At 31.4% G+C, this 27986-nt stretch overlaps 1 protein-coding gene across 1 annotated transcript in view; it reads right to left on the reverse strand.

The window, feature by feature from the left end:
* Positions 1 to 311: 311 nt before the first annotated feature.
* The window catches only part of LOC114340881 (uncharacterized), a 48738-nt gene continuing 21063 nt past the window's right edge, over positions 312 to 27986 (reverse strand). Inside the window, exons 7-8 of the mRNA XM_050645069.1 lie at positions 8911 to 9382; positions 312 to 1194 (exon numbers count right to left, since the gene is read on the reverse strand). Coding sequence (XP_050501026.1) covers positions 398 to 1194; positions 8911 to 9382 — 1269 coding nt within the window. The 3' untranslated portion in view covers positions 312 to 397. The remainder of the gene's footprint in view (positions 1195 to 8910; positions 9383 to 27986) is intronic.

The following is a 27986-nucleotide window of genomic DNA, read 5'->3' on the forward strand; positions in this document are numbered from 1 at the left end:
GACTTAAGCCTAAGATCTGTTGGTGCAACCGAGCATAAGTCTCCTTTTTCATATTTGAATTGATTTTAAAACACGATTAGAAAACACATTAGACTTCCATTAGCCCATTAAAAAGGATTTTTATTAGTAATAAAAAATCTAATAGAAAAGTGTAGCGAATATAATTGTGAAAATAAAACATTTAAATTAATATTATTGGATCATTTAAAGGTGTTTGACACAAATAATCAACAGAAAAAATTAGAAGCTTTGACAGAATATTGAATGAATCTTGGGCATATTATATTTATTTAACGAAATAAAACGAAAAGTATAAAAAAATAAGTTTATTACCTAAATGCTATAATTAAAACAAAAAGACTAGATTACCACATCAATTCAACAACAGACAATGCTGTTAGTATTTGTAACCCCCGTTACTGTCATATTGGCTTCCCCCTCCGTGTTGGTGACTATAATGTCCGTGATCATAACCCGATGCATATCCACCTCCAGTTGTGTAAGTGCTCTCTCCTATAGAATATCCGCTGGAATGATGACCTCCAAATCCAGAATTATATCCTCCTGAATATCCACCACCATAACCACCGCCTCCTGAAAAGTCTCCCCCATGACTTGAGCCTATAATAATTCCTGCGCTGCCTCCTCCAGAGTGTCCATATCCACCAGCATATCCACCTCCAAAACCTCCACCAAATCCTCCTCCATGACCTCCACCAAATCCTCCTCCATGACCTCCACCAAATCCTCCTCCATGACCTCCACCAAAACCTCCTCCGAAGCTTCCTCCAAAGTTTCCTCCAAAATGACCATGTCCATGTCCATGTCCATGTGGATCAACTTTTACAGGCACCTTAACAATAACTTTATGGGGAACACCTACTTGAACATGTTTATGGACAAATACTGGATAAGGCTTTGGTACAGTCACGTGTACGGGAGTAGGTATTTTGATGTATTCCTTGACTGTAACTGGTACTGGATATGGTTTGGGGATTGGTACTGGTACTGGTCTAGGAACGACTACTTTTACAGGTTGCGGGACCTCCACTCTGACTGGACGAGGAACTGGTACTGGGTGGGGAACTGCTACTGGGACTGGAACTGGGCGATCTACTGGAATGGGTACTGGCTTCGGTACTGCGATATTAATATGTTCAGTATGTTCTATTATAGTTGGAGGACCTCCTGAACCTTAAAACAATATTGTACTTTTAGAAACACCATTCGTTAATATTAAGTTAAGGGTATAAATCGAAGATTAATGGCAGAAATAACAAATATCTTAATTCAATATTTACAAGCCATATTATGTCTAGATAATATATTTAGTATGAATTAAGTGCGAGAAAAGAACAAAGAGAAAATACTGAAACCCAAAGACTATATAAAGAAACACGTTAAGTTAGGTTAGAAACTGCAAATAAGTTAGGAGTTAGGCAATGAAATTACCAATAAAACCTTCGCAACAAAAGGGATTAAACATGGATATGGTCTATCAACACCAACATTCTTTACCTATACATAGATCAGGCTTTGAGAAGATGGTATGACCAATCGGAACAATGGGCATACTCGTAAATGCACAAGAATATATTACATTTATTACTTTTCACCGATGACCAAGTCATTTTGCCCAAATCAGGTAAGACATGGAATATATGTATAATAGTGAAATTAAGGCTATTAAATTATGGACTATGAAAACTCAAGATAAATATATTTGGGACTGAATACTTATGTGTTGGATCCCAGGTTGCAAAATTTGAACAAATTTAAAAGAGACTATTAAGAGTTTTAAGCCTTTTAATTATTTAGGGTCAATGATCAGTCGAGATGGTACTTGTATGAAATATATAGAAATGAAAATAGCATGGTAAAAAAGCAAAAAAACACTCCATGGAGTGAGATGGAATGACACACTAATAAAAAAAAATTAAAAAACGGATCTTTTAGAGCATAGTGCATAATATTATTTTATTAGTCCAGAAGTATAAGATTTTTCTCGTGACACATCCCCCTCCAGGCCGAAACCAAATTTTTTGAGTAGTATGGACATCTATATTAATAACCTATATTTGTTTCCTGCAGCCGATTTTGATGATATACATAGCTATATACAAATGAAGATCAAAACACGGTAAATTTTTGCTTTTTTCGTCTATTACTAAAAAGTGAAGCATTCTAAACAATGAAAATACATGAAAAAACTAAGTCAGAACCTTCTTATTACACGGAATGCTGATACTTCTTGTGCTTCAATTATATTTTAAATTTTAAAGCAATTGGTCAAATAGTTTAAAAGTTATTTAATTAGTTTATCCCAAATTCATTTTTTTGCAACACTAAGTCAGAAAATTATGAGGTTACAGTAATACTTCGGACAGTTTATGAAAGAAGAACATTTATACTATTAACTTAATTAAAAAAAAAATGAGAAAAAGTAATTTTAAACACGTAAAATTATTTTGCAAAACATGTCGATTTTTTGCTTATTTAAAAACAATTAGAATAATTTTTTAACCGTTACCTGTAGAAAAATAATTTTTTCATATTTAGAAAAATTGAATTTTTATACATAATTAGAAAGAAAAACAATTGTCCTAGGACAATTAGGGACGAGGTTAGCAACCCCTTTTTTAATTCACAGGTTCTTGCAAAATAATTTAGCAATATTTAGAATTATTTTTTCTCATTTTTTTAAATTAAATTAATAGTGTAAATCTTCTTCTTCCATAAACTATTCAAAGTATTACTGTAACTTATTCATTTTCTGACTTATCGTGTTGCAAAAAAAATATTTGGTAAAAACAAATTAAATAAATAACTTTTAAAGTATTTGACCGATTGCTTTGAAATTTAGGATATGATTTAAGCACCAGAAATCTCAGCATTTCGCGTGCTAAAAAGGTTCTAAGTTAATTTTTACATAAGTTATGAATATTTATAAAAACTCAAAATTTACGATTTATTTTGCAATTTTCTAAGCAACCAATAAGGATAGACATATTCAGCGAACGCCATATTGAAGTTTTTTATACGATTTATAAGGTTCTTGCTCTCAGATTTGTTTAAAATGCTTAATTTTGGCTAATAGACGAAAAAAGCGGAAATTTATTGTTTTTTGATCTTCATTTGTTTATAAATATGTATATGTATATCATGAAAATCGGCTACAGGAAACATATACGATATTATTATAGATGTCCATACTACTCAAAAAATTTGGTTTCGGCCTGGAGGGGGATGTGTCACCAACAGGATTTTTTTCCTTATTTCTCTGAACTATACAAGGTGTCCCGAAAAGATTTGCCATAAATTATACCACAGATTTTGGGGTCAAAAATATGTTGATTGAACCTCATTTACTTATATAAATATACAATAGTGCCCACAAAAAGAGTTACAGCCCTTTGAAGTTACAAAATAAAAATCGATTTTGTTTCATATATCGAAAACTCTCAGAGAGTTTTTATTGAAAATGGACATGTGGAATTTTTATGGCAGCAACACATAAACATTTTATGGGGGTTTTGTTCCCTTAAACCCACCCAAACTTTTGTATACGTTCCAATTAAATTATTATTGTGGCACCATTAGTGAAACATAATGTTTTTAAAACTTTTTTTTTCTCTTACTAGTTTTTCAATAATCCAGTGTTTATCGAGATATTTTGAATATTTGTCGAATCCACCACATATTTGTATATGGTTAAGTACGATTACAGAGACCTGTTAATAATCTGAAAATGTATTTATAATTTACATTTTTAGGTATATTTTGAAAAAGAAGCTGCATCTCGATAAAAGTGACTTTTGAAAAAAAGACTACGAGGCAAAAGTTTTAAAAATACTTTGTTTAACTAATGGTACCACAATAATAGTTTAATTGGAACGTATACAAACGTTTGGGGGTTTAGAGGAACAAAACCCCCATAAAATTTTTACGTAAATATATTGAAAAAGAAGCCGCATCTCGATAAAAACTGGCTTATCCAAAAAATACTAGGAGGCAGAAAAGTTTTAAAAACGTTGTGTTTAACTAATGGCACCACAATAATGAATTAATTGGAACGTACACAAACGTTTAGGGGGGGTTTAAGGGAACAAAATCCCCATAGATTTTTTATGGGGTGGACAAATTTCACTATAATTTTGATTTAAGCTTTTCCTGCTATAAGAATAATACATGTTCATTTTCAATAAAAAATCTCTAATAGTTTTCGATATATTGAAAAAAATCCATTTTCATTTTGTAACTTCAAAGGGCTGTAACTTTTTTTATGGGCACATTTGTACTAAGGTAAGTTAGGTTCAATCGAACTACTATTTTTGACCGCAGAATGTGTGGTATAATTTATGACCAACATTTTCGGGACACCCTGTATATGGAGCGGAAATATGGCCAATAACAAAAACAATACGAAATAAAATAAGACAGTTTAATTGGACTTTATGAGAAAATGTCTACAAATCACCAGATAGGATAGAATAAGCACAGAGGAAATATGGAACATTAAAAAATTTGGAAAGAGAGCCCTGCATTGGTGTGGGCATGTACAAAGAATGCCAGAGCACAGGTGGCTAAAAATAATATTGGACTGGAGCCAGCCAGGAAGAAGATAAATAGAAAGACTTGCTAGATGGAAAACTTACATAGGAAATCCTATGCTAGATAGAGGCCTTAGAGAATGTTACTGGGAAAATAGAGTACTGTGAAGGACAATAACGGCGAACTCATAATGGAAAAACCGAAGAAGAAGAACAAGAAAAAAGATATCATGTTAAAAGAATTCTAACATGAAGTAAAAACCGCTTCTATGTAATAGATATATTTACTAAAATTTTAAAAATCCAAATAGACCAGGGCGCATCTGTAAAAATATTGGTACATTTGGACGTTGAGGGGTGACTCAAATTTTTTTACAGAAATTGCTTGAAAATAACTCAAATAATAATATTGGAGTTATCCTCCCTCTCAAAAAGGTCCGGAACATTGTTTAAATAATCAAAATGTCAAAAAATTAAGGAAAAATTCGATTTTTTTCTTCGTTTTTTGATTATAACTTTAAAAGTATTCATTTCCGAGAAAAGTTGTACCAACATAAAAGTTGCGTAATTAAATTTCCTGCAATGTAGAATTAGTTAAGAATTTAAAAAATAGTCACCCTTGTTGCAAAATAGCAATAATTGCGAAAAAACCATACAAAAACAAGTATTCGCATTTTACGTTTTTCAATCATTTATGCTACACCTAGGAACTTCATATTTCACCCAGAAAAACTTTATGATATAGTGTCAAACGATACTGTCAATTTCATTAAGATCGGTTCAATAGATTTGGCAAAATAAATTTTGCAATCCAGCTTTCGCAAAAAAAATCATTTTTTCAAAATGTTACAGGACTGAAAATAAAGCAGATACCAAGTTGAAATTTTTTTTGCGTATAGAAGTCTACTGTACCTTCCATCTGCAATTTTGCAAAATTAAAATCGATTAACACTACGGCGTCAGGAATTTTTTTAAATAAACATTAATTATTGGTGCTACGCGCAGGACAGCGGATAGTTTGCTCTGATTGGGCATTCCAATGACCTTTGATAATGATTGATACATTTTAATTTTTATTACACTTCGATATGAATAAATAAATTTGTTTATTGCAAAATAAAAACACATACTCTATCCTTTGAAATAACACTTTTATTATCAAAAACTTTCTTTGTTCATATATTTTAACTTAGAGAATAAAAGTTTATTATTTTTAAACATATGCAATTGTTTAATCAATATTTCACAAACAATAATAAAATTAGTTTGATTTTTGTGGAATTAAAATATTAAAATACAACAAAATATAGAGTAAGAAAATAATATAGTAGATAAAGATTGGAAGAAATTTTGGTGGAAATCAACTTGTGTGAATCGAACACCGCTGTCCTGCGCGTAGCAACAAAAATTAATGTTTATTTAAAAAATTTCCTGACACCGTGGTAATTAATCGATTTTTATTTTGCAAATTGCAAATAAAAGGTACAGTACACTTCTATAAGTAAAAAAAATTCAACTTGCTATCTGTTTTATTTTCAGTCCTGTAACATTTTGAAATAATGAATTATTTTTGCGAAAGCTGGATTGCAAAATTTATTTTGCAAAATTTATTGAACCGATCTTAATGTTTACAGTATTATTTTAATGTATCATATAGTCTTTCTGGGTGAAATATGAAGGTCCTAAGTGTATGGTGTATGGTTGAAAAACGTAAAATGCAAATACTTGTTTTCGTATGGTTTTTTCGCAACTATTGCAATTTTGCAACTAGGGTGACTATTTTTTAAATTTTTAATCAATTCTATATTATAGGAAATTTAATTACGCAACTTTTATGTCGATATAACTTTTCTCGGAAATGAATACTTTTAAAGTTATAATCAAAAAACGAAGAAAAATATCGAATTTTTCCTTCATTTTTTGACATTTTGATTATTTAAACAATGTTCCGGAAGGGAGGATAACTCAAATAATATTATTTGATTTATTTTCAAGCAATTTCTGCAAAAAAATTTGAGTCACCTCTCAACGTCCGTCTCAAAACAGATGCGCCCTGGACTAAAATGGATTGAATAAAATATGTCCAATTCAGAACGTTTTCGGACCTATCAGTCCATCATCAGTGAATATAAAATATAATAAGTAATCCCATATTAAAATTGAAAAGAGGGTTGAAATTTTAAAAGTTAATAAATGTGGTTATGATTACTTAAACACATTTAGTAATCATAAGTAATCATTAAGTAGTAATCATAACCACATTTTTTAACTTTCAAAATTTCAAACACCTTTTCAATTTTAATAGTGGGATTACTTATTCTATTTTAGATTCACTGATGATGGATTGATAGGTCCGAAAACGTTCTGAATTGGACATATTTTATTTAATCCATTGGGATTTTTTAAAATTTTAGTAAATATACCTATTACATAGAAGTGGTTTTTACTTCATGTTAGAGTTTGTTTAAGAGGAAAGGAACATTTTGACGCCTGTCAAAATTTTCAATGTGTTTTAAATGTAATCACTTTTTTCGAATCCTGTCAAAACTAGTAAGTGTTTTTGAAACATTTAAACGCAGAATGAAAGATTACTTCATTACCGAGGGCCGAAAGTACCTTACAATGAATAAAGAGTTTCTTTTGAATAAGATATTTGAAATTAAAAATCACACTACATTTTCTCTTAGTTTTTCACCCCTGTAACTTGTTAAAATAAACATTATAGAAGTTTTCAGGGACTTTCGGCCCTCGCTAATAACGTAATCTTTCATTCTGCGTTTAAATTTTTCCAAATAGTCCAGAAAGCCACTGCGCATCCGCTAGCAAAAATATTCTAATTCGGATTTTTTGCACAATATTAGTCAAAAAGGACCCCTTTTAACATATTTGCATGTTGCCAGGACCAAAAGTTGGTCAAAATTTTTTAAACGTTTTTTTTTGTTTTTTTCCTAAAATTCTTTCTTTTGCATGGAACAATTTTTTTAGGTTTTATGGATCATTCCAAACAGAAAAGGTCTTTAGTGACTTTTCCCTAAAGTTGATAGTTTTTGACATATAAGCGATTAAAAATTGAAAAATTGCGAAATCGGCCATTTTTAACCCTCAAAAACTATGTGAAAAACTAAAAATTTAATGTTGCCAAGGTAGGCAGATATTCTTTAAACATCAATTGATGAAATCCCAAAGAGTTTTTTGCAATACAATATTCAAAACTCCTTTGTTTTTTAATTGATAATCAAGCGTGCGCGACACTATTTTCCACTGTTGCATAATATGCAACAGTACAAACCCTGTATAAATAATTATGTAAATGTTTATATTACTGAATAGAGAATTGAAGAACCTGTTAAATGAGCTAGCACACGACCCCTATTCTCATTTAAAAAAATTATCGATTGCGTCATCACGCCCAGATGGATGATGTCTCTAGTATACCATATATGTCACAATATCATATCTTAAAAATAAAAATCGACCTCTTTCGGGATTTTTCCTTAAAATCGCCGGTTTACGAAATAACGAATTTATTCCTTTCATTTGCACCATACTGCATACACATGCAACGGTGGAAAATAGGGTCGCGCACGCTTGATTAGCAATTAAAAAACAAAGGAGTTTTGAAAATTGTATTGCAAAAAACTCTTCGGGATTTCATCAATAGATGTTTAAAGAACATCTGCCTGCCTTGGCCATATTCAAGTTTTTAGGTTTTCACATGCTTTTGAGGGTTAAAAATGGCTTATTTCGCAATTTTTCAATTTTTAATCGCTTATAATATGTCAAAAACTATCAACTTTAGAGAAAAGTCACTAAAGACCTTTTCTGTTTGGAATGATCCAAAAAACCTACAAAAATGTTGTTCCATGCAAAAAAAATAATTTTAGGAAAAAATAAAAAAAAAAAACGTTTAAAAAATTTTTGACCAACTTTTGGTCCTGGCAACATGCAAATTTGTTAAAAGGGGTCCTTTTTGAGTAAGATTGTGCAAAAAATCCGAATTAGAATATTTTTCCTAGCGGATGCGCAGTGGCTTTCTGGACTAAAAATACTTATTAGTTTTCTCACTATTCGAAAAAAATTGAATCCCCATTTTAATAGCATTGCAGCCGAAAATACGTACCAATCCCATTAACTATATGCGATACAGCCAACCCAGGGAACTACCCCTTTTTAGATTAAAAGAAATTATATTTTCTTTTAAATTTTTGCGTTGAGGTTATACAATGATTTAAAATTATTTATGTTTTAAAATAAAATGCTGCACTGTGAGTACAAATGACAAAAATATGTAATTTTAATTCCAATAATTGTGGTTTAATCCCAGAAAAATATAGAAATTGTAAAAATACTTTGTTATTACCTCCTCCTAATCCTGGTCCTCCTCCAAAGTCAGGACCAGCACCACCAAATCCAGGGTCAATAGCTCCACCAAAACCTCCTAGTCCTGGTCCACCAAATCCAGCGCCACCTCCAAATCCAGGGCCACCACCAAATCCAGATCCTCCATCAAATCCATGGCCACCTCCAAGTCCGGGACCACCACCAAATCCGTGACCACCACCAAATCCTGGACCTCCTCCAAATCCACTTCCTCCAAAACCAGGTCCACCTCCTGTACCAAATCCTCCGCCAATACTAATTCCTCCTCCTATTCCTCCCGAGCCATGACCAACGGATATTCCTCCATGAATACCTCCTCCTCCTCCTCCTCCTGGACCAAATCCAACTCCATAGACGGCTGATGGAACTGGGGGAATTAGGTCGTTATGAACACCACCCAGCCCTCCACCTTGAACAGTGTCAAGGGCGAGGGACAGTAGTGTAGGGATGAACTAAAAATTAATATCATTAAAATAGTTTTCATCGGATAAATCATTAGAATGAATAGAAATATGAGTATTACATGGTAAATTATTAAAATATAACAAACCGACATATTTATGTTTCGTGGACCTTAAAAGGCATTTGACATAGACAATAAATAGCGTTATCCTTTTTTTGTAAGGAAGAGAAATACGTTTAGGAATAATTAAAACGGTCAAAAATATTTTGAAACTGTAAAAGGGCCAAGAAAGAGGAATTCCCTAATTCATATATTGTTCAACCTACCATAGATGAATTAATAAAAAAATTCACTCTCACGGTGAAAATGACTAACAACGTATGCTACACCAATTTAATATAACCGCCAGAAAATTTTACATAATTATTTCCCCAAAAAGACACAATTTATGGATATATTAGCAAATCTACTAAGATATAAATTGGAGATAGAGGGTCAGATAATATAACTAGTGATGAAGTTTAAATATCTAGGCATCACGCTATCTAGCTACAGAAAGCCCGACACAGAAGTGGAAGATCAAGTGACTAGAGCAAACAGAGCCGCATGTTGCCTGAATAGTGCAGTCACTGAAGGTGGATATGAACTATTACCTCCGATTTCGTTGAACCTCCATCGATTTGCATGAAAATTGTTGAGTGGTTAGAGGATATCTCAAGGAACAAAGGTGACATATTGCCAAATTGCGCTTTTACCCTGGGCGTGGATGCCACCCCCTCTCGGGGGTGAAAATTATTATATTAAAAGTAACAACACAAATCGATAGAGGGACAAATTCTAAGTAAAATTTGTTATATGAAGTTATTAATTTAAATGAATACTTTTTGAATTATTAAAGATCAAAAATTTTAATTTTTCGTGAGAAAAATGCATGTTTTTAACTGATTTTTCATAAATAACTCAAAAACTACAAGTTTTACAAAGAAGTTATTATTCCCAAAACTAAAGCTAATAAAAAATGAAATAAACTCCTTACTAGAAAAACCCTTTTAGTGGTAACTTTAAGTGAGTTATAGGTAATTGAAGGTATATATTTTTCGGCCAGTACCCAAATCCAAGTATTCAAGCTTAAATAACGGGAAAAAGATGCATTTTAGAACATAAACTTATTTAAGATTTCTCAGAGTCTTTAGAAATATCTATCAAATGAGCCCCCGAACAAGTTGATAGCATTAAAATTTATGCTACAAAATGTTTTCAAAATTAATCTTTTAAAAATTTTGCCAAAAAATGTTATTGTTTTCTCTTAAATAACTCCGTTAATTTTTACGATATCAGGTTCACGTAAAAACCATTTGAAAGCTAATTCTAAGGGCTATTAAGCTACGTTAAACTTAATCTTTTAAATCCCCTACTTTTCTTAAACAAAAATGTTAAATGACCTCGGTTACATGATTCTCTCAGCAAAATTTTGCTTTAAACGTTTTTATCTCGGTTATTTTTTACCCTACAGAAATAGTCATCATCATCATCATACAACCTCTTCTGTCCACTGCTGGACATAGGTCTCTCCCATTCTTCGCCACTCTTCACGGTTCTGTGCTTCTTGTTGCCATTTCTTGGATATTCGTTTAATGTCGTCCATCCAGCGTGTTGGTGGTCGTCCTCTGCTGCGTTTTTCTTCTCTTGGGCGCCAGTCAATTAGTTTTCTGGTCCATCGTGAGTCTTTCAGTCGCGCTATGTGACCTGCCCAATTCCATTTCAGCTTGGCTATACGTTCAACGACATCAGTGATACCTGTTCTTTTCCTTAAGTCTTGGTTCCTTATTTTGTCTTTTTTTGTCACGCCGAGAATCGATCTTTCCATGCGCCTTTGTGCCACTCGCATTTTTAGTGCTGTTGTTTTTGTGAGCGTGAGAGTTTCTGCTCCGTATGTCATAATAGGAAGAACGCATTGGTCAAATGTCTTCCGTTTCATAGCTGTCGGGATGTTGCTCTTAAAGATGTCTCTTAGTGATCCATACGCCGCCCAAGCAAGTGTTATTCGTCGTTGAAATTCGCAGGTCTGATTGTCCTTGCCTATTCTGACTTCATGACCGAGATATATGTACTTTTCTGTCAATTCTACCACTTGATTTTGGATGGTTAGGTGTTCGCTGGGAACTAAATTTGTCATAAATTTGGTCTTACTGATGTTCATTTTTAGACCTATTGTTGAAGACACGTTTTCTAATTCTAGTAGCATTTGTTGTGCTTCACCCAGATCTTCGGTAATAAGTACTATATCGTCGGCAAAACGCAGATGATTGAGCATTTCTCCATCTATCTTTATTCCTCTATTTTCCCACTTTAGCATTTTAAAGGCGTATTCGAGGACCGCTATAAATAATTTAGGTGAGAGAGTGTCGCCCTGTCTCACACCTCGCTTGATATGAATTTCTCTGGTAGTATCATGTAGTTTTACACGCATTGTGGCGTTTTGGTATAATGTTTGCACTAACTTTGTAAACCGGTAATCTATTCTACTATTGTTCAGAGCAGTTATAATGCTGTCTAATTCCACAGTGTCGAAGGCTTTGTGAAAGTGTACGAAGATAAGTACCAGTGGTTTGTTATATTCTATCGACTTTTCTATTAAGGTTTTTACTGTTTGTAGGTGATCGTTCGTTCCGAATTTTGAGCGGAATCCAGCTTGTTCTCGGGGTTGATAGAAATCTAACTTTTTTTCTAGTCTTGTCGTAATTATTCGGGTAAACATTTTATAGATGTGGTTCAATAAACAGAAATAGTAAAACAGGTAAAATATTTGGTGGAGAAAATACTAAATTTGGTTTTATATCATTTTTTAGGTATGTTGAGTATTTTTTTATAGTTATTATCTTTTATTTTTCACTTTTTCCTAAAAAATTCGAATGGGTTCTCTTATTTACATCATAACTTGCTTAATTTTGATGCTATTAACTTCTTCTGGAGCTCATTTGATAGGTATGTACTCTTAAATACTTTGACAAGTGTTTAACGGATATATTGTATACGACGCATTGTTTTCCCGATATTTAAGCTTGAATATTTAGATTTGAGTACTCGTCGAAAAAAATATACATTCAAATACCCATAACATACTTTGAATTAACAATAAGTTAGTTCTTTAAGAGAGCAATGCATTCAGTTTTTTATTATCTTCAATTTTGGTCTTCATCACTTTTTTGTAAAAGATTATAGTTTTTGAGTTATACGTGAAAAACAGCTTTAAACCATGCATTTTTTTACGAAAAAATAAAATCTTTGATCTTTAATAACTCAAAAACTATGGATTTAAATTAATAATTTTATATAAATTTTGCTTATAATTGTTCCTCTCTCGATTTACATTTTTATTTTTAATAAACTAATTTGTACCCCCAGAAGGGGTGGCATCCACCCCCAGGGTAAAAGCACAAATTAGCATCATGTCGCCTTTGTTCCTTGAGGTATTTTCTAACTGCTCACTAATTTTCATGAAAATCGATGGAGGTTCAACGAAATCGGAGGTGTAAACCTTCAATTACTGCCCTAGAATGAAACAAGATGCAAAAATAAAAATATCGGAAAAGAAATGAACATCAGAATTTACAAAACAGTCATCAAATCAATAATGACATAACACGGCAGACATATGATCTGACATAGACAAGACAAAAAGCCCTTCAACCCTTCAAAACCCTTCAAAAAATCGACGATAAGACTATATGGTACAGAGCTGGAAGTACAGATATACGACGGAAATGCAAGGTACGGAATATCAAGGATTGGGTAAGAAGCAGAAGAGTAGAGTGGAACGATCACATAACGATGGCCTAGAAGCAATAATAAGAAACGGACCAGAAATTCAAAATTCACGCTTTTGGCGCCGCAGTACTTATTTAAACCTTTTCTACCAATCACCAAAAGTATCGCAAAGCAGTGAATATCGTACTCTTCATCATATGTGCCAATACCTCTCCTAAATATTTTTGCGTGCAATACCTCGTATGTGTTTATTTTGCTATGGTAGTTAATGTCGATTATAACGTAAAAATTTGTTTTTCTACGACCGTTTAATAACATGCTCATTATTCGCTAATTTTTCATAGATAATAGCACCCATTACTTTACCCGTGAGTAATATTTCATTACTCACGGGCTGAAGTTACTCCCGGGTCATTACTCACGGGCTGAAGTTAGATGCAAGTGGCGCATGCCACTTTTAATATTAATCGTATATAAACTGCAAATAAAATTACTTAAACTTGTTTATTTAATACAATAATTATTGTAATTTATATCAATAATTTTCTTCGAAAAATTTTTAAAGGAATTTTAACTGTAACAATGTCAGTATATTATTTACGTTTATATGTGTTTACTAAAAATTTTGACGTTTATCATTAATTTATTTTAGTGACAGTGACATTAGCGCATTTTGTTTGTGTTAATTTGAATTAACTAATATTGTGTTTATTTTTTAAACCATATTGTGTTAAATATGTTATAACATATTGTATATATAGTTATATTACTATATTATATATAGGTAAATGTAAATATACGTTGTAACTTTAATGAAATACGTCCACCGATAATAGCCAATTGCTATTTATTAGATTCATTGACGGTAGGTACAAATTTATGCTTATAATTTTTCTGAAACGACTAGAACTTGGATTGACTATTTCTTGTTGTATTTTTACAATACATAAGAATTTGGTAATAGTAGGCAACCAATTATTCAGCCACGTATTAGGGGTAAACAGCATTTAGGAATTTTTTAAATTATTATAATTTAAATATCGACTAGTTTATTCGAGTATATTTTTTACTAATTAAAATAAAAAAGGTCGTAGAAAAAGTATAGTATTCTACTAGCATGTAATGGCTATTACTCACTCTGATGAATTACGACACTCGCCTACGGCTCGTGTCGCAAACTTCATCATCGTGAGTAATAGCCGTCATTACATGCTCGTTGAATAATATACTATTTGCAAGTTTATATTATAAAGTTTACCAGTCTAACGATTGGTAAAAAAGGTGTATGTCAGTATTGCGGCGCCAAAAGCGTGATTTTTGGTACTTCCGAGGTATTGCTTCTAGGCCATCGATAAGCCAAATGACAACAAATAGGGTAGTAATGACGGAGAGACGGTTCCCATATAGAAAGACGATCAGTGGTAAGACCACGAAAACGATGGAAGGATAACTACTTTCTTGGGACACGTTGAAAAAAAACAGACAGTCATGTCTACACAAAAAGAAAAAGAAGAAGAAGAAAATAGCTTTATTAAATTACTAAAAAAGACATAAGAAATCATATTTTTAAAGTATATGAAAGCTCCTCATGTTGGTGAGAAAGTAGCATCTAAAATGTACCTTATTGCATTTATATTAATTAGAAAAATGTTTATTTTATTAACTATTTACGTGATGTATAAATTAACGCCAAATAAAAATATTGCAATAATATGCAAATATAAAGAAAGTTATTAAATCTAGATATATTTAAAGGAAAGTGTTTTCTAATATAATTATTTATGTCTCAATTTAAATAAAATAATAAGAACTTGGTTTACGATAAGCTCATTTGTTTTCGACGGATGTGGGAATGAATTCTGCCCGTCTAATTGAAGAGGAACCAGAGGAACCACAAAGAGTGCGTCTCACTATTAATCCAAGAAAGTAAATATTTTGTGATGAGAAGAGCACAAAAAATAAAAAGAAAAAAGGAGAACTGAAAATCATTATAAATAAAAAAAATAAAGATAACTTAAAAAAACAATTTGATTTCCTATAATTATATTTCAAAAAAATGTAATAGACCGGGCTCTATCGTCGCCCCCCGCTGACAAAATTATTCCGATTCGATTTTTTTGCACAAACTTACTCAAAAATAAGTCCTTATAACATATACAGAGGGTGCCGGGCGGTGCCGTGGTCGAAAAATTGTTTAAACAAATTCACAAAAAGAATTATTTTATTTTGAACAATTTTTTTAGATAACCTGGGGCATTCTGAGTAAAAAAGGTCTCTTTCCATTTTTCTCTAAAATTGATTGTTGTCGAGTTATATGCAATTAAAAATGTAAAAAATTCGAAAATAGTCATTTTCAAGGCTTAAAAACTCGATTAAAAATTATTATTATGAAATTAAAAAAATTACCAAATCAAGTTTCAAACCCCTCCTTCAAGATACTGAAGAGATTGTTGTCATTATTTTATTACAAAGCTGTTATTTTTAATTCTTAACAATTTGCGCTATAGTCCGGAAAGTATCGTCGCCCCCGTTTAGAACAGGGCGCATCTGTAAAAATATTAGTACATTTGGACGTTGAGAGGTGACTCAAATTTTTTTGCAGAAATTACTTGAAAATAACTCAGATAATAATATTTGAGTTATCCTCCCTCTCAAAAAGGTCCGGAACATTGTTTACATAATTAAAATGTCAAAAAATGAAGAAAGAATTCGATTTTTGTCTTCGTTCTTTGATTATAACTTTAAAAGTATTCATTTCTGAGAAAAGTTGTACTGACATAAAAGTTGCATAATTAAATTTCCTATAATATAGAGTTGGCTAAAAATTTAAAAAATAGTCACCCTTGTTGCAAAATAGCAATAATGGCGAAAAAAACATACAAAAACAAGTATTAGCATTTTACGTTTTTCAACCATTTACGCTACACTTAAGACCTTGATATTTTGCCTAGAAAAACTCTATGATACAGTAAAACAATACTGTAAATTTAATTAAGATCGGTTCAATAAATTTTGCAAAATAAATTTTGCAATCCAGCTGTCGCAAAAAAAATCATTTTTTCATTACAGGACTGAAAATAAAGCAGATAGCAAGTTGAAATTTTTTTTGCGTATAGAAGTTACTGTAACTTTCATTTGCAATTTGCAAAATTAAAATCGATTAACTACCACGGCGTCAGGAATCTTTTTAAATAAACATTAATTATTGGTACTACGCGCAGGACAGCGGATAGTTTGCTCTGATTGGGCATTCCAATGACCTTTGATAATGATTGATACATTTTAATTTGTATTACATTTCGATATAAATAAATAAATTTGTTTATTGTAAAATAAAAACATACTCTATCTTTTGAAATAACACTTTTTTTAGCAGAAACTTTCTTTGTTCATATATTTTAACTTAGAGAATAGAAGTTTATTATTTTTAAACATATGCAATTGTTTAAACAATATTTCACAAACAATAATAAAATTAGTTTGATTTTTGTGGAATTAAAATATTAAAATACAACAAAATATAGAGTAAGAAAATAATATATTAGATAAAGATTAGAAGAAATTTTGGTGGAAATCAACTTGTGTGAATCGAACACCGCTGTCCTGCGCGTAGCACCAAAAATTAATGTTTATTTAAAAAATTTCCTGACGCCGTGGTAATCAATCGATTTTAATTTTGAAAATTGCAAATGAAACGTACAGTACACTTCTATAAGCAAAAAAAAATCAACTTACTATCTGCTTTATTTTCAGTCCTGCAACATTTTAAAAATTGAAATTTTTTTGCGAAAGCCGGATTGCAAAGTTTATTTTGCAAAATCTATTAAAACGATCTTAATGAAATTTACAGTGTTGTTTTACTATATCATAAAGTTTTTCTGGGTAAAATATGAAGGTCCTAAGTGTAGCTTAAATGGTTGAAAAATGTAAAATGCGAATACTTGTTTTTGTATGGTTTTTTCGCAATTATTGCTATTTTGCCGCAAGGGTGACTATTTTTTAAATTTTTAGCCAATTCTGTATTGTAGGAAATTTAATTATGCAACTTTTATGTCAGTGCAATTTTTCTCAGAAATGAACAGTTTTAAAGTTATAATCAAAAAACCAATAAAAAAATCGAAATTTTCCTTCATATTTTGATATTTTGATTATTTAAACAATGTTCCGGACCATTTTGAGTAGGAGGATAACTCAAATATTATAATTTGAGTTATTTTCAAGCAATTTCTGCAACAAAATTTGAGTCACCTCACAACGTCCATCTCAAAACAGATCCGCCCTGGACTAGTTAGTGAAATTATTCAGATTCTATTTTTTTGCACAAACTTACTCAAAAAGAGGTCCTTATAACATAACCACAGGGTGCTGGGCAGTGCTATTGTCGAAAAATTGTTTAAACAAATTTTTAACAAATTCACAAAAATACTTTTTTTCACTTCAAACAATTTTTTTTAGATAATTTTATTTATAATATTATAGGACATTATGAGCAAAAAAGGTCTCTTGTGATTTTTCTCTAAAATTGATTGTTGTCGAGTTATGCGCGATTTAAAAATTGAAAAATGCGAAAATGGTCATATAACTCGACAACAATCAATTTTAGAGAAAAATCACAAAAGACCTTTTTCTCAGAATAACCCAAATTATCTAAAAAAACTCGTTCGCAATGAAAAAATTATCGCAATATTTAAACAATTTTTCGACCACGGCACCGCCCGGCACCCTGTGGATGTGTTATAAGTACCTTTTTTTGAGTAAGTTTGTGCAAAAAAATCGAATCGGAATAATTTCACTAACGGGGGCGACGATACAGTTGGACTATAGCGCTAATTGTTATTAATTAAAAATAGCCGCTTTGTAATAGAATAATGACAAAAATCTCTTCAGGAGCTTGAAGAAAGGGTTTAAAACTTGATTTGGTCACAATTTGAATTTCGTAATAATAATTTTTAATCGAGTTATTAAGACTTGAAAATGACTATTTCGCATTTTTCAAATTTTTAATCGCACATAAGTCGACAACAATCAATTTTAGAGAAAAATGACAAGAAACCTTTTTTACTCAGAATGACCCAAATTATCTAAAAAATATTGTTCGAAATAAAAAAACCATTTTTGTGAATATGTTTAAAATTATCTATTTAAAAATTATCTAAAAAATATTGTTCGAAATAAAAAAACTATTTTTGTGAATATGTTTACAAAAAATTGTTTAAACAATTTTTTGACCACGGCACCGCCCGGCACCCTGTGGATATGTTATAAGGACCTCTTTTTGAGTAAGTATGCAAAAAAATCGAATCGTAATAATTTCACTAGCGGGGGCGACGATACAGCCCGGTCTATAAGGTTTATTTTATAAATAATGTTATCAAGGACACATGACAAAATAAAAATATTTACCTACAAACAAAATAAAAACAATAAAACGAATATAAGAAGTTGCCAATTTTCAGGCAAAAAAATCAAATAGTCAATCAAACAATGTAGAATAATAGTTAAACACACAGAAAAGACAAGCTAACTTCTTCTTCAGCCTGTTTGCATCCACTCCTGGACAAAGGCCTCCCGATGAGCTCTCCACTCTTCTCTGTCTTGTGCAATTTGGAGCCAGTTTCTTCCCACTTTGGCTTTGATGTCGTCTAGCCATCGTTTTTGTGGCTAACTATCAAGAAGGATGTAAAGATATGTATAAACATAAAAATTATTTAAGTAATACAAATAATGAAAAAAATTAAAAGGAATAACATACCAAAAATTTTTCAGCAAAATTAAATCACATATTCAATCAATGTGGAACAATGGTTAAAAACTCAAAAAAGAGAATAGTGTAGGAAACGGAGGTTGAACCTCGCAAAATGGACTCAAGTCCGATTTTATTTTTTTTTCTGGTATATCAAGGAGTGCCTATTATGAGACTAACTTTTTCTTAAAAAATTTCGCCCCGAAACCCCCCTTTCAACCGCTTTAAAGGGGGTTATTTGTGGTTTTTGCGAAACGTAGCCCTTCCTGTACGTTTTGCAAAAAATTTACTTAATAGTAAAATTAAGAGGACTATATTTCCATTTATTTATTTTCCGCCAGCATATGTAGTCCTGTCGCCAGGGGGGGTACAACGGCCTCGTTAATTCAGATGGACTTACCCAAATTTTTTTTATGTATTTTGACCCGTAGAACACGAATTTTTTGGGTAACAGTTGATCCGGATGTCGATAAGATTGTTATAGACCAAGAACTTGAGGAATCAAATAACAGCGATTTTTGGCAAAACAAAACAATATTTTGTATTTTTTGGGTCATTTTAAGCAAAAAATATTTCTACAAGTTTTTTAGTAGGATGCACAGTTTTCGAGATAAACGCGGTTGAACTTTCAAAAAATCGAAAAACTGCAATTTTTAAACCCGAATAACTTTTGATTAAAAAATAAAATAGCAATTCTGCTTAGCGCCTTTGAAAGTTCAAGTCAAATTATGTCGGTTTTGATTATTTGCATTGCTAAAAATTTATTGTGTTATTGCTAAACAAAGCTACAAACAACTAGTGCGTGAGTGATGTTTCTATGATTTCTCATTTAAAATCGAACGAGTAGGTAGAATAGGTACTAGTGCAATCAAGACTATTTCTACGTTACATGCGTTAAAACGCATGTAAAAGCACGGGAAACCCTACGTGTTTATAGCTTTGTTAAACAATAAAAAAATAAATTTTTACCAATGCAAATAATCAAAACCGATATAATTTGACTTAAACTTTCAAATGCGGTAAGCAGACTTGCTATTTTATTTTTTAATCAAAAGTTATTCGGGTTCAAAAATTGCAATTTTTCGATTTTTTTAAAGTTCAACCGCGTTTATCTCGAAAACTGTGCATCCTACGAAAAAACTTGTAGAAATATTTTTTACTTAAAATGGCCCAAAAAATACAAAATATTGTTTTGTTTTGCCAAAAATCGCTGTTATTTGATTCCTCAAGTTCTTGGTCTATAACAATCTTATCGACATCCGGATCAACTGTTACCCAAAAAATTCGTGTTCTACGGGTCAAAATACATAAAAAAAACTTGAGTAAGTCCATCTGAATTAACGAGGCCGTTGTACCCCCCCTGGCGACAGGACTAATGTCTATCACCCACCGTTTAGCGGGAGTAGCGCCCCAAATTTGACAAATTTTTAAAAAGATGTTTTTAAGAAAAAATATTTTTTCTTAACTGCAATGAAATTTAAGGAAAAAAACCTGCGGCAATTAATCACAAATAAGTGGCTGATTTTTTGGTATAGGTTTCATTTAAGGGCAATTGCAAATTTTTTAATTACACGGTGTTATATTTTAAAAAACCCCTTTTTATACCATCTGAACCGCCTATGCTAGAGTAAAAAATTTTCAGCGATTATCCATGTACTGGTGTTATTTACAAATTTGTATAATGCCTCCCCATATTTTCCCCGGAATCACCCAAAAAAGGAGAATTAATAAAGAAAATAATCAAAAATTGATTCTGGGCCACCACTGTGGCTTAAGGGTGCAAAGAAAATAAAATATGCACAGGTAATAATGTGTATCAGACAGTGTGTTCTTTTATTTTCCATAAGTACGTTATCAATAAAATGAACAGGTGACGAAAAAAAAAACAAAAACTGGAGCCCGCCAAAGCATTTCTGAGGTCTACGGCGCGACTGTGCCGTAACGGTTGCTTATACGAAAAAAATGTATAGGACATTATTTCTAGAGAACATAGTTTTTAATTCTGTATAAGTTTTGTTTAAAAAAAATGCATATTATGCAATGAGAAAATCGTAAAAACATGCTCTCCAAGGGCTAGGGGTAGTTTCCACTGTTTATTTTCAAGGATAGGGATATTTTCCGCAGGGATGTTGCAATAATCATATATATTTATGAAAAACTATTGATGGAGCGTATGTCCATATGGGTCAAATAACAAAAAAAAAATTTTCAACCCCCTCTTTATTTATTTTTTTTGGCTACAGGGGTTGCATCAAGAAATAGCTTTTTATATCCATGCATGGAAAATAAGAACTTGCACAAAATTATATATGAAGCATTTTAATAGAGGGCATGGTGTGTGAAAGATTCTAAGAAAATCACTTTCCTTATTAATTCTCCTTTTTTTTTGGGTGGTTCCGGAAAAAAATGGGGGTGCATTATAGAAATTTGTAAATAACACCAGTATATGGATAATCGCTGAAAGTTTTTTTTACTGTAGCATAGGCGGTTCAGGTGGTACAAAAAGGGGTTTTTTAAAATGTAACACCCTGCAATTAAAAATTTTGCAATTGTCCTTAAATGAAACCTATACCAAAAAATCAGCCACTTATTTGTGATTAATTTCCGCAGGGTTTCTTCTCAATTTTCATTACAGTTAGGGAAAAATAATTATTTTTTAAGAACATCTTTTTTAAAAATTTGTCAACTTTGGAGCGCCACCCCCGCTAAACGGTGGTTGTCGGGAAATAAATAGTAGGAGAAATATAGTCCTATTCATTTTACTATTAAGTAAATTTTTTGCAAAACGTACAGGAAGGGCTACGTTTCGCAAAACCACAAATTACCGCATTAAAGGAATTAAATGGGTAAAAAGGGGGGTTCCGGGGCGAAATTTTTTAAGAAAAAGTTAGTATCATAATAAGCACACCTTGATATACCAGAAAAAAAAAATAAAACCGGACTTGTGTCCATTTGCCAGGTTCAGCCTCTGTTTCCTACACTAGAAGCGAAATATCACGAACGTATGCAATATTGCAAGCAAAGAAAGAAGCTTGAAATAAAATAATGACAACTTTAACATACACATGCCAGTAAAAGAAGTAACAGCGCGAATAAAATATTGTAGCTTGAAAAAATAGTCAAAGTAAGTAAGTAAGTAAGACGAAATAAATATCTATATAGAATTAATTAAACTGCTGAATGACGAGTATTATGAATGAACTGCTAAAAATATTCAACATCTATTTATCAGACGGACCAAATACCTCAGAACTGGTTCTAGTCTAACTTTGTATCTATTTTTAATAGACCAATGTCGAAACACAAATCATAGAAAAATAAAGAAGCAGTGTGACCCAAACCTTGCAGAACTTAATTGCAAATTGAAAAGATGAAAACATATTATTAAAGATGAAAAACGACTACAATCTCTATATTCTGTTACTATGTACTAAATAATACAATGTTGTTCTGAAGCTATTTCCTTGTGGCATTTTTATAATCAACTATTTTCAGTGGGAAATAAGCCAAAATTTTGCCAAAGTATAATTTTATTAACGTTTCGACGCCAAAGTCGGATGTCGTTGTCAAAATAAAAAATAATTTTTTTATATATTAATACATATATTAATATATTAATTTATATAATAATATATAATTTTGTATTTTGACAACGACACCCGACTTAGGCGTCGAAACGTAAATAAAATAATTTTTTTGGTAAAATTGTGGCTTATTTCCCATTGAAAATCGTTGATTATAAAAAATTCAAATAAAAAAGTTTAAAATGAAATTCAAAAACTTCCCTAAAAGAAGAAGAAATATTATTTAAAGAAAAATCGCCATCTAGTCTAAAAACTCCATTTGAATTCCCAGCATAAACTTTGTATGTCAAAGTATAATATGGAAATTAATATTTCAAAAAAAAATATAAATAAACTCTTCATTAAAAACTTTTTAATTATCACCACACTTTTCACTACTGAGATAAAGGAATTGCTCGTTTCAAAACAATTCAAAACCCTAGATTATCACAAATTTTGCACACTCTCGGAAGCTAAAAACACATTTGAAAAACTTTTTAAGCAACGAACGCAACGAACTAAAAAACGCTATTAGAAGTTATGATGAATGAGGGGCCATAGCCCCTCTCGCGAATAAAAATTTCAAAATTTTTTGTCACCCTTACCAAAAACAACCGCATTGTGTATTCTAGTGATGGAAAAAAACGTCTTTTGTGTTATGGTCCACGAAATCCGAGTCATATTTATATATGTGACCACACCTCGACGGTTTGGTCCGTAAGAGATGATGCACGCCGGGTACTTTCACATTATTTTGGAGATAGTGAGAAAGGGAAAAGGGGTCTCGTAGCAGAAGAGGAAGATTATTTCGGCTGGTAACTGGTAACGCGCGTTCCTTCCGTTTTTTTTACTTCGATTTTTGACATAATTTAGCTGCGGTTAATTCAGCAATACAAAAAATGAATGCCGGTTGAACCATTGTGCTTCACAATGTGATTATAAACGGCGACATTTTTATATAAACATATACTGCTCGACACAAGTTAGAGACATTGTCAATAAACTATAAACAATTGAATTATTAGATATTATTTAAAAAAATTAAATATATTTTATAGCTACAAAAATATTACTCTCTCAAAGAAATTAAAAAAAAAAGAATAAATATCATAAAAAATAAAAAAAAAATTACATTAATAGATATTGTGCCCTAATAAGTCATATATCCACCAGTGACATCAATATTCCTTGACTTCTACGTAGCAAACAATGTTTATTAAATTATCAAGATATTCTAGACCAGTTTCTCCCAGTAACCGTGTGTGATAGTGTGATGGTACACGACAACCCTCACGGAATTTTCCTAATTCCTTTGTTATAAAAATAAGGTCATAGTATGATGACCTTATTGCAATTTGTATAATTTATTATGACAGTAGCAAAGTTTAAAGTATTGAACTCGTTTGAAAGACTGCAAAGAAAGCACACGTCATTCTTACTACACTTGTAGTACCTCACCATATATGGTAATACATATTGGCACTGTTTTTAACAATAATATATATAAATAGGAAAGTCGTGTACCTGATAGGATGTTGTTGTTGTTACACTCTCACGCGCGTAGTCAGGGGACCTAGTTACCGGGGCAATGGGTTATCCCCGACCCCCCATCTCAAGTTCTACTTAATTTAATTGTACATTTAATTATATAAAAATTAAGTTTCTGGAAAATGTTTGTTTGTTCTGGATAGTGTCTTCGTCTTGCAACCCCTCATCGGTAACGCCCCCTCTTTGTAGCATATCCCAAGTGTGTTTAAATGGAATGCGGTCTGGAGAGCACGGTGGTAGTGCCAAATGAGGAATTTCATGCAAATATATATCTTATTTTCTTCGACATCTGCAGATCTATGTGGTTGAGAATTATAGTCGCGCGATAAAAAACTGGTTCCCAACGGCTGCATGAAAATTTATAATAATATGGCCAATAGTGTTCCGTCTGTACGTTTCACCATTTATAGTATGCTGGCAAAGGTATACCGGGTGGTGAATCGTAAAACGGGCCATAGGAAACTCAATGTAAAATTCTAAACTGTTGAATTCCTGCTTCCGTAATTATTTTAGATCAAAAGTCATGAGAGAATATTTGTAGAGAATTGAAATATGTATTAAAATCAAAAGTTAAAGTTGTTCTACGATTTAAACGCATTCCGAAATTTTGAAAAATATAATACATTTGCCACAGTAGGTATTTGTGTAAAAGTTAGGCCACACGTTACTATTTAACTGACAGTGCTCACACCATTGACTGAATAAAAAAAAATTCTAAAAAGATCCAAGTTGGACTTAAAGTGGGTCATTAGTACAAAACAAACGTTTTAGGACTAATCAGTCCATCATCAATTTAAAAACCTAAAATAAGTAAACCACTGTATAAAAAGGCAAAGTTGAAATTTTTTACTGTTTTACTTTTTACTGAAAAAATTGAAACATGTGGTTACTTACTTCAGATCCAAAGTAGTTGGAACTAGCTATATAGTACATATGTATTCACTTTTTCATTTTTTTCCTAACTTTTTAACAGTCAAAATTTCAACTTTGCCTTTTTATACAGTGGTTTACTTATTTTAGGTTTTTAACCTGATGATGGACTGATGGACTGATGATGGTCCGAAAAAGTTTGTGTGGTACTAGTGATGTACCCACTTTAAGTCCAACTTGAATCTTTTTAGAAAATTTTAATAAGTTATATACCATCTACCTACAAGAGAAGATTTTTACTTCCTTAGTAATTTTTTATTATGGTATAAAGCCAATGAGAGGAATTCTTTCCTTTTTATTTTATTTTAACATTAGATATGTCAACGGCGCAATAGTTTTGCTTAGATGGTTTGCAAAAAAAACTATGTCGCGCATATCAGATATAAGTAGAGAACATGGACTTGATCTTAATACGAAAAAAACAAAATACATGGTAGATGGTAGTCAGTAAGCACGGAATATTATATACACGGCTTTTGATTAACCAACAGCCAATTGACAGGGTGGACAGCTACACATACCTTGGTACCAATATAAAGAGCCAATGGGACCCCTCTACTGAAATTAAACAACACATAGGAAAACCAAGATAGCATTCGTAACGATAAAGTCCCTTTTTCAGAAATCATGATTTACCACTTGGTACCAACATCTATATCATCATTTGATATGTATTTGTTTTCCTTATTGGCTTTGGATTACTTGATGCATTCAGCCACGATATATAATATATTACTGTTTGGTACAATATTAGAAATATAAGAAGATTACGTACATGTGCGCACAATATAATACTGATGCACGCACATACGTACATAGGTAGATACTGAAATCAATAAAAAGCAAAAAAATACAAAAAGGAGGTGGAAACATTAAATTGACTGGCAGGTATACTCTTCATTCATGGCCCTAACCAACTTAAATTAATTTACAAATACTGAAATTGACAAAAAAAACCAAATGCTAATACTAAATACTAATACTAAATACTAATAAATATATAAGTTTTTTTGACACAGCGTTAAGGCGTCAAACCGGTTCTACACCTCGAAGGATTAGACTATCTTTGCGTTTTTAATCTATTTTTTTTATTTTATAATTTATTATACTTTTTTATTTATTTTATTAAATCTATTATTTTTTTGATTTAATTTTTCCTTTTTTGTTTTGTTTTCTTTTTTGTTTTTTAATATTTTTTGTTATTTTTTGTTTTTTTTCTTGTTTTTGTTTTAATTTTATACATATTTTTTTTTATATTCATTTGTTCAATATAAATACTTATACAATTTTATCCTTATTTAACTCCCTGTAAAATTTACTTAATAAAATTTCACGCGGAGACAATATTACATAGGTATAAACATAAAACAAACAATAAATATTGCTAAACACATTCAACCAGACTCATTCAGTGCAAGTTAAATTTTCCTCTTAGTCCTTTTTAAAAATTCCCAGATGATTTGTTTAATCTTAGAATTTCGACGAGACAAATATAAAAGAGAAGCATCATTTTGTGGGATAGGTATTTGTTCTTGAATCAGATTGTGCATCAAATACTTAATTGCATCATCATTACGTTTGCATCCAAACAACCAATGATTAATATCATCAACATATCCATTGCAATCGCATATATTCGATTCGGATAGGTTAAATCTATAGAGGTATGTCTTGACAGTCGCATGGTTATAGAGACATATAATAAACATGGAATATATATTTCTATTGGGATAACTTCTGAGAGCAAACGGCTCAGTAGGTAAAATAGAATGAATTTTTGTGTAGAGATTAGAGATTGTTGCTTCGATTGCAGAAAGCGTACCACTCAATATCCCAATTTTGCGACTTTTCTTGCGAGAGACTGTTAGATCGCTTCTATCTAGCCAAGTTATTTCCGATCCTTTTAAGATTGCCTCTTTAGCAAAAAAATCTGCTTTCATGTTACCGGAAATACCAATGTGTCCCTTTACCCAGACGAAAATTACAGAAGTCTGTTTTTCCAGTAGCTTTAGTTAGTTTTCTAAAATTTTGACGACAAGGCTATTTTTATTGAGTGAGCACGTAAAGGTTGGAATAAATTCATTTTCTCGAGAATGGACGATTTTGGAAAAAAATCCTGAAACAAGTCAATTTTTACTTTTAAATTACGACTTTTTGGCATATATATCATACTAGTAACGCCACCCATCTGGGTGTGATGACGTCATCGATGATTTTTTTAAATGAGAATAGGGGTCGTGTGATAGCTCATTTGAAAGGTAATTCAATTCTCTATTCAATGGTATAAACATTAACATAATTATTTATAAAGGGTGTTCAAAATAATTTTTTTAAATTTATTGACATAAAAAGAAGAATTGTAATTTATTTAATTCAAAATACATTTTACTGCTCTCAGAAAACAGAAAAAAATGTTTATTTGAAAAATAATCATGGCATTTCGCTTAAATTAAATGTTCAAACTGTCACGAGGCTGGTGGGTGGCTGCTTTAATATTGAATTTAAGCAAAAAACAATATTTATTTGCCAAATAAACATTTTTTCCTTTTTATAACAGTAAAATGTATTTTGAATTAAATAAATTACATATATTCTTCTTTTTATGTCAATAAATTTAATTAAAAAGTTTTTTTGGACACCCTGTATAAATAATTATGATAATGTTTATATTACTGAATAGAGAATTGAATTATCTTTTAAATGAGCTATCACACGATCCCTATTTTCATTTAAAAAAATCATCGATGACGTCATCAAACCCAGATGGGTGACGTCACCAGTATGATATATATGCCAAAAGTCGTAATTTAAAAATAAAAATTAACCTGTTTCAGGATTTTTTTTCCAAAATCGTTGATTCTTGAGAAAATGAATTTATTCCAACCTTTACGGGCTCACTGTATAAATGTTTACGTGAGTTTTCTAGAGCTAATAACGAGGACCTTGAATCTGACATAATTACAACTTTCTTGTTAGAAATTTTTTTGTTGACAGCCCATTCTAGAGCTTGATAAATCGCGAACATTTTTGCAGAGTATATAGAGCATTGTTTATCTAACTTGGACATCAAGGATGTGAATTATTAAAATAAACATTATATA

The sequence above is a fragment of the Diabrotica virgifera genome, chromosome 2 (genome assembly GCF_917563875.1).
Source record: "Diabrotica virgifera virgifera chromosome 2, PGI_DIABVI_V3a".
NCBI classification, from domain to species: domain Eukaryota; kingdom Metazoa; phylum Arthropoda; class Insecta; order Coleoptera; family Chrysomelidae; genus Diabrotica; species Diabrotica virgifera.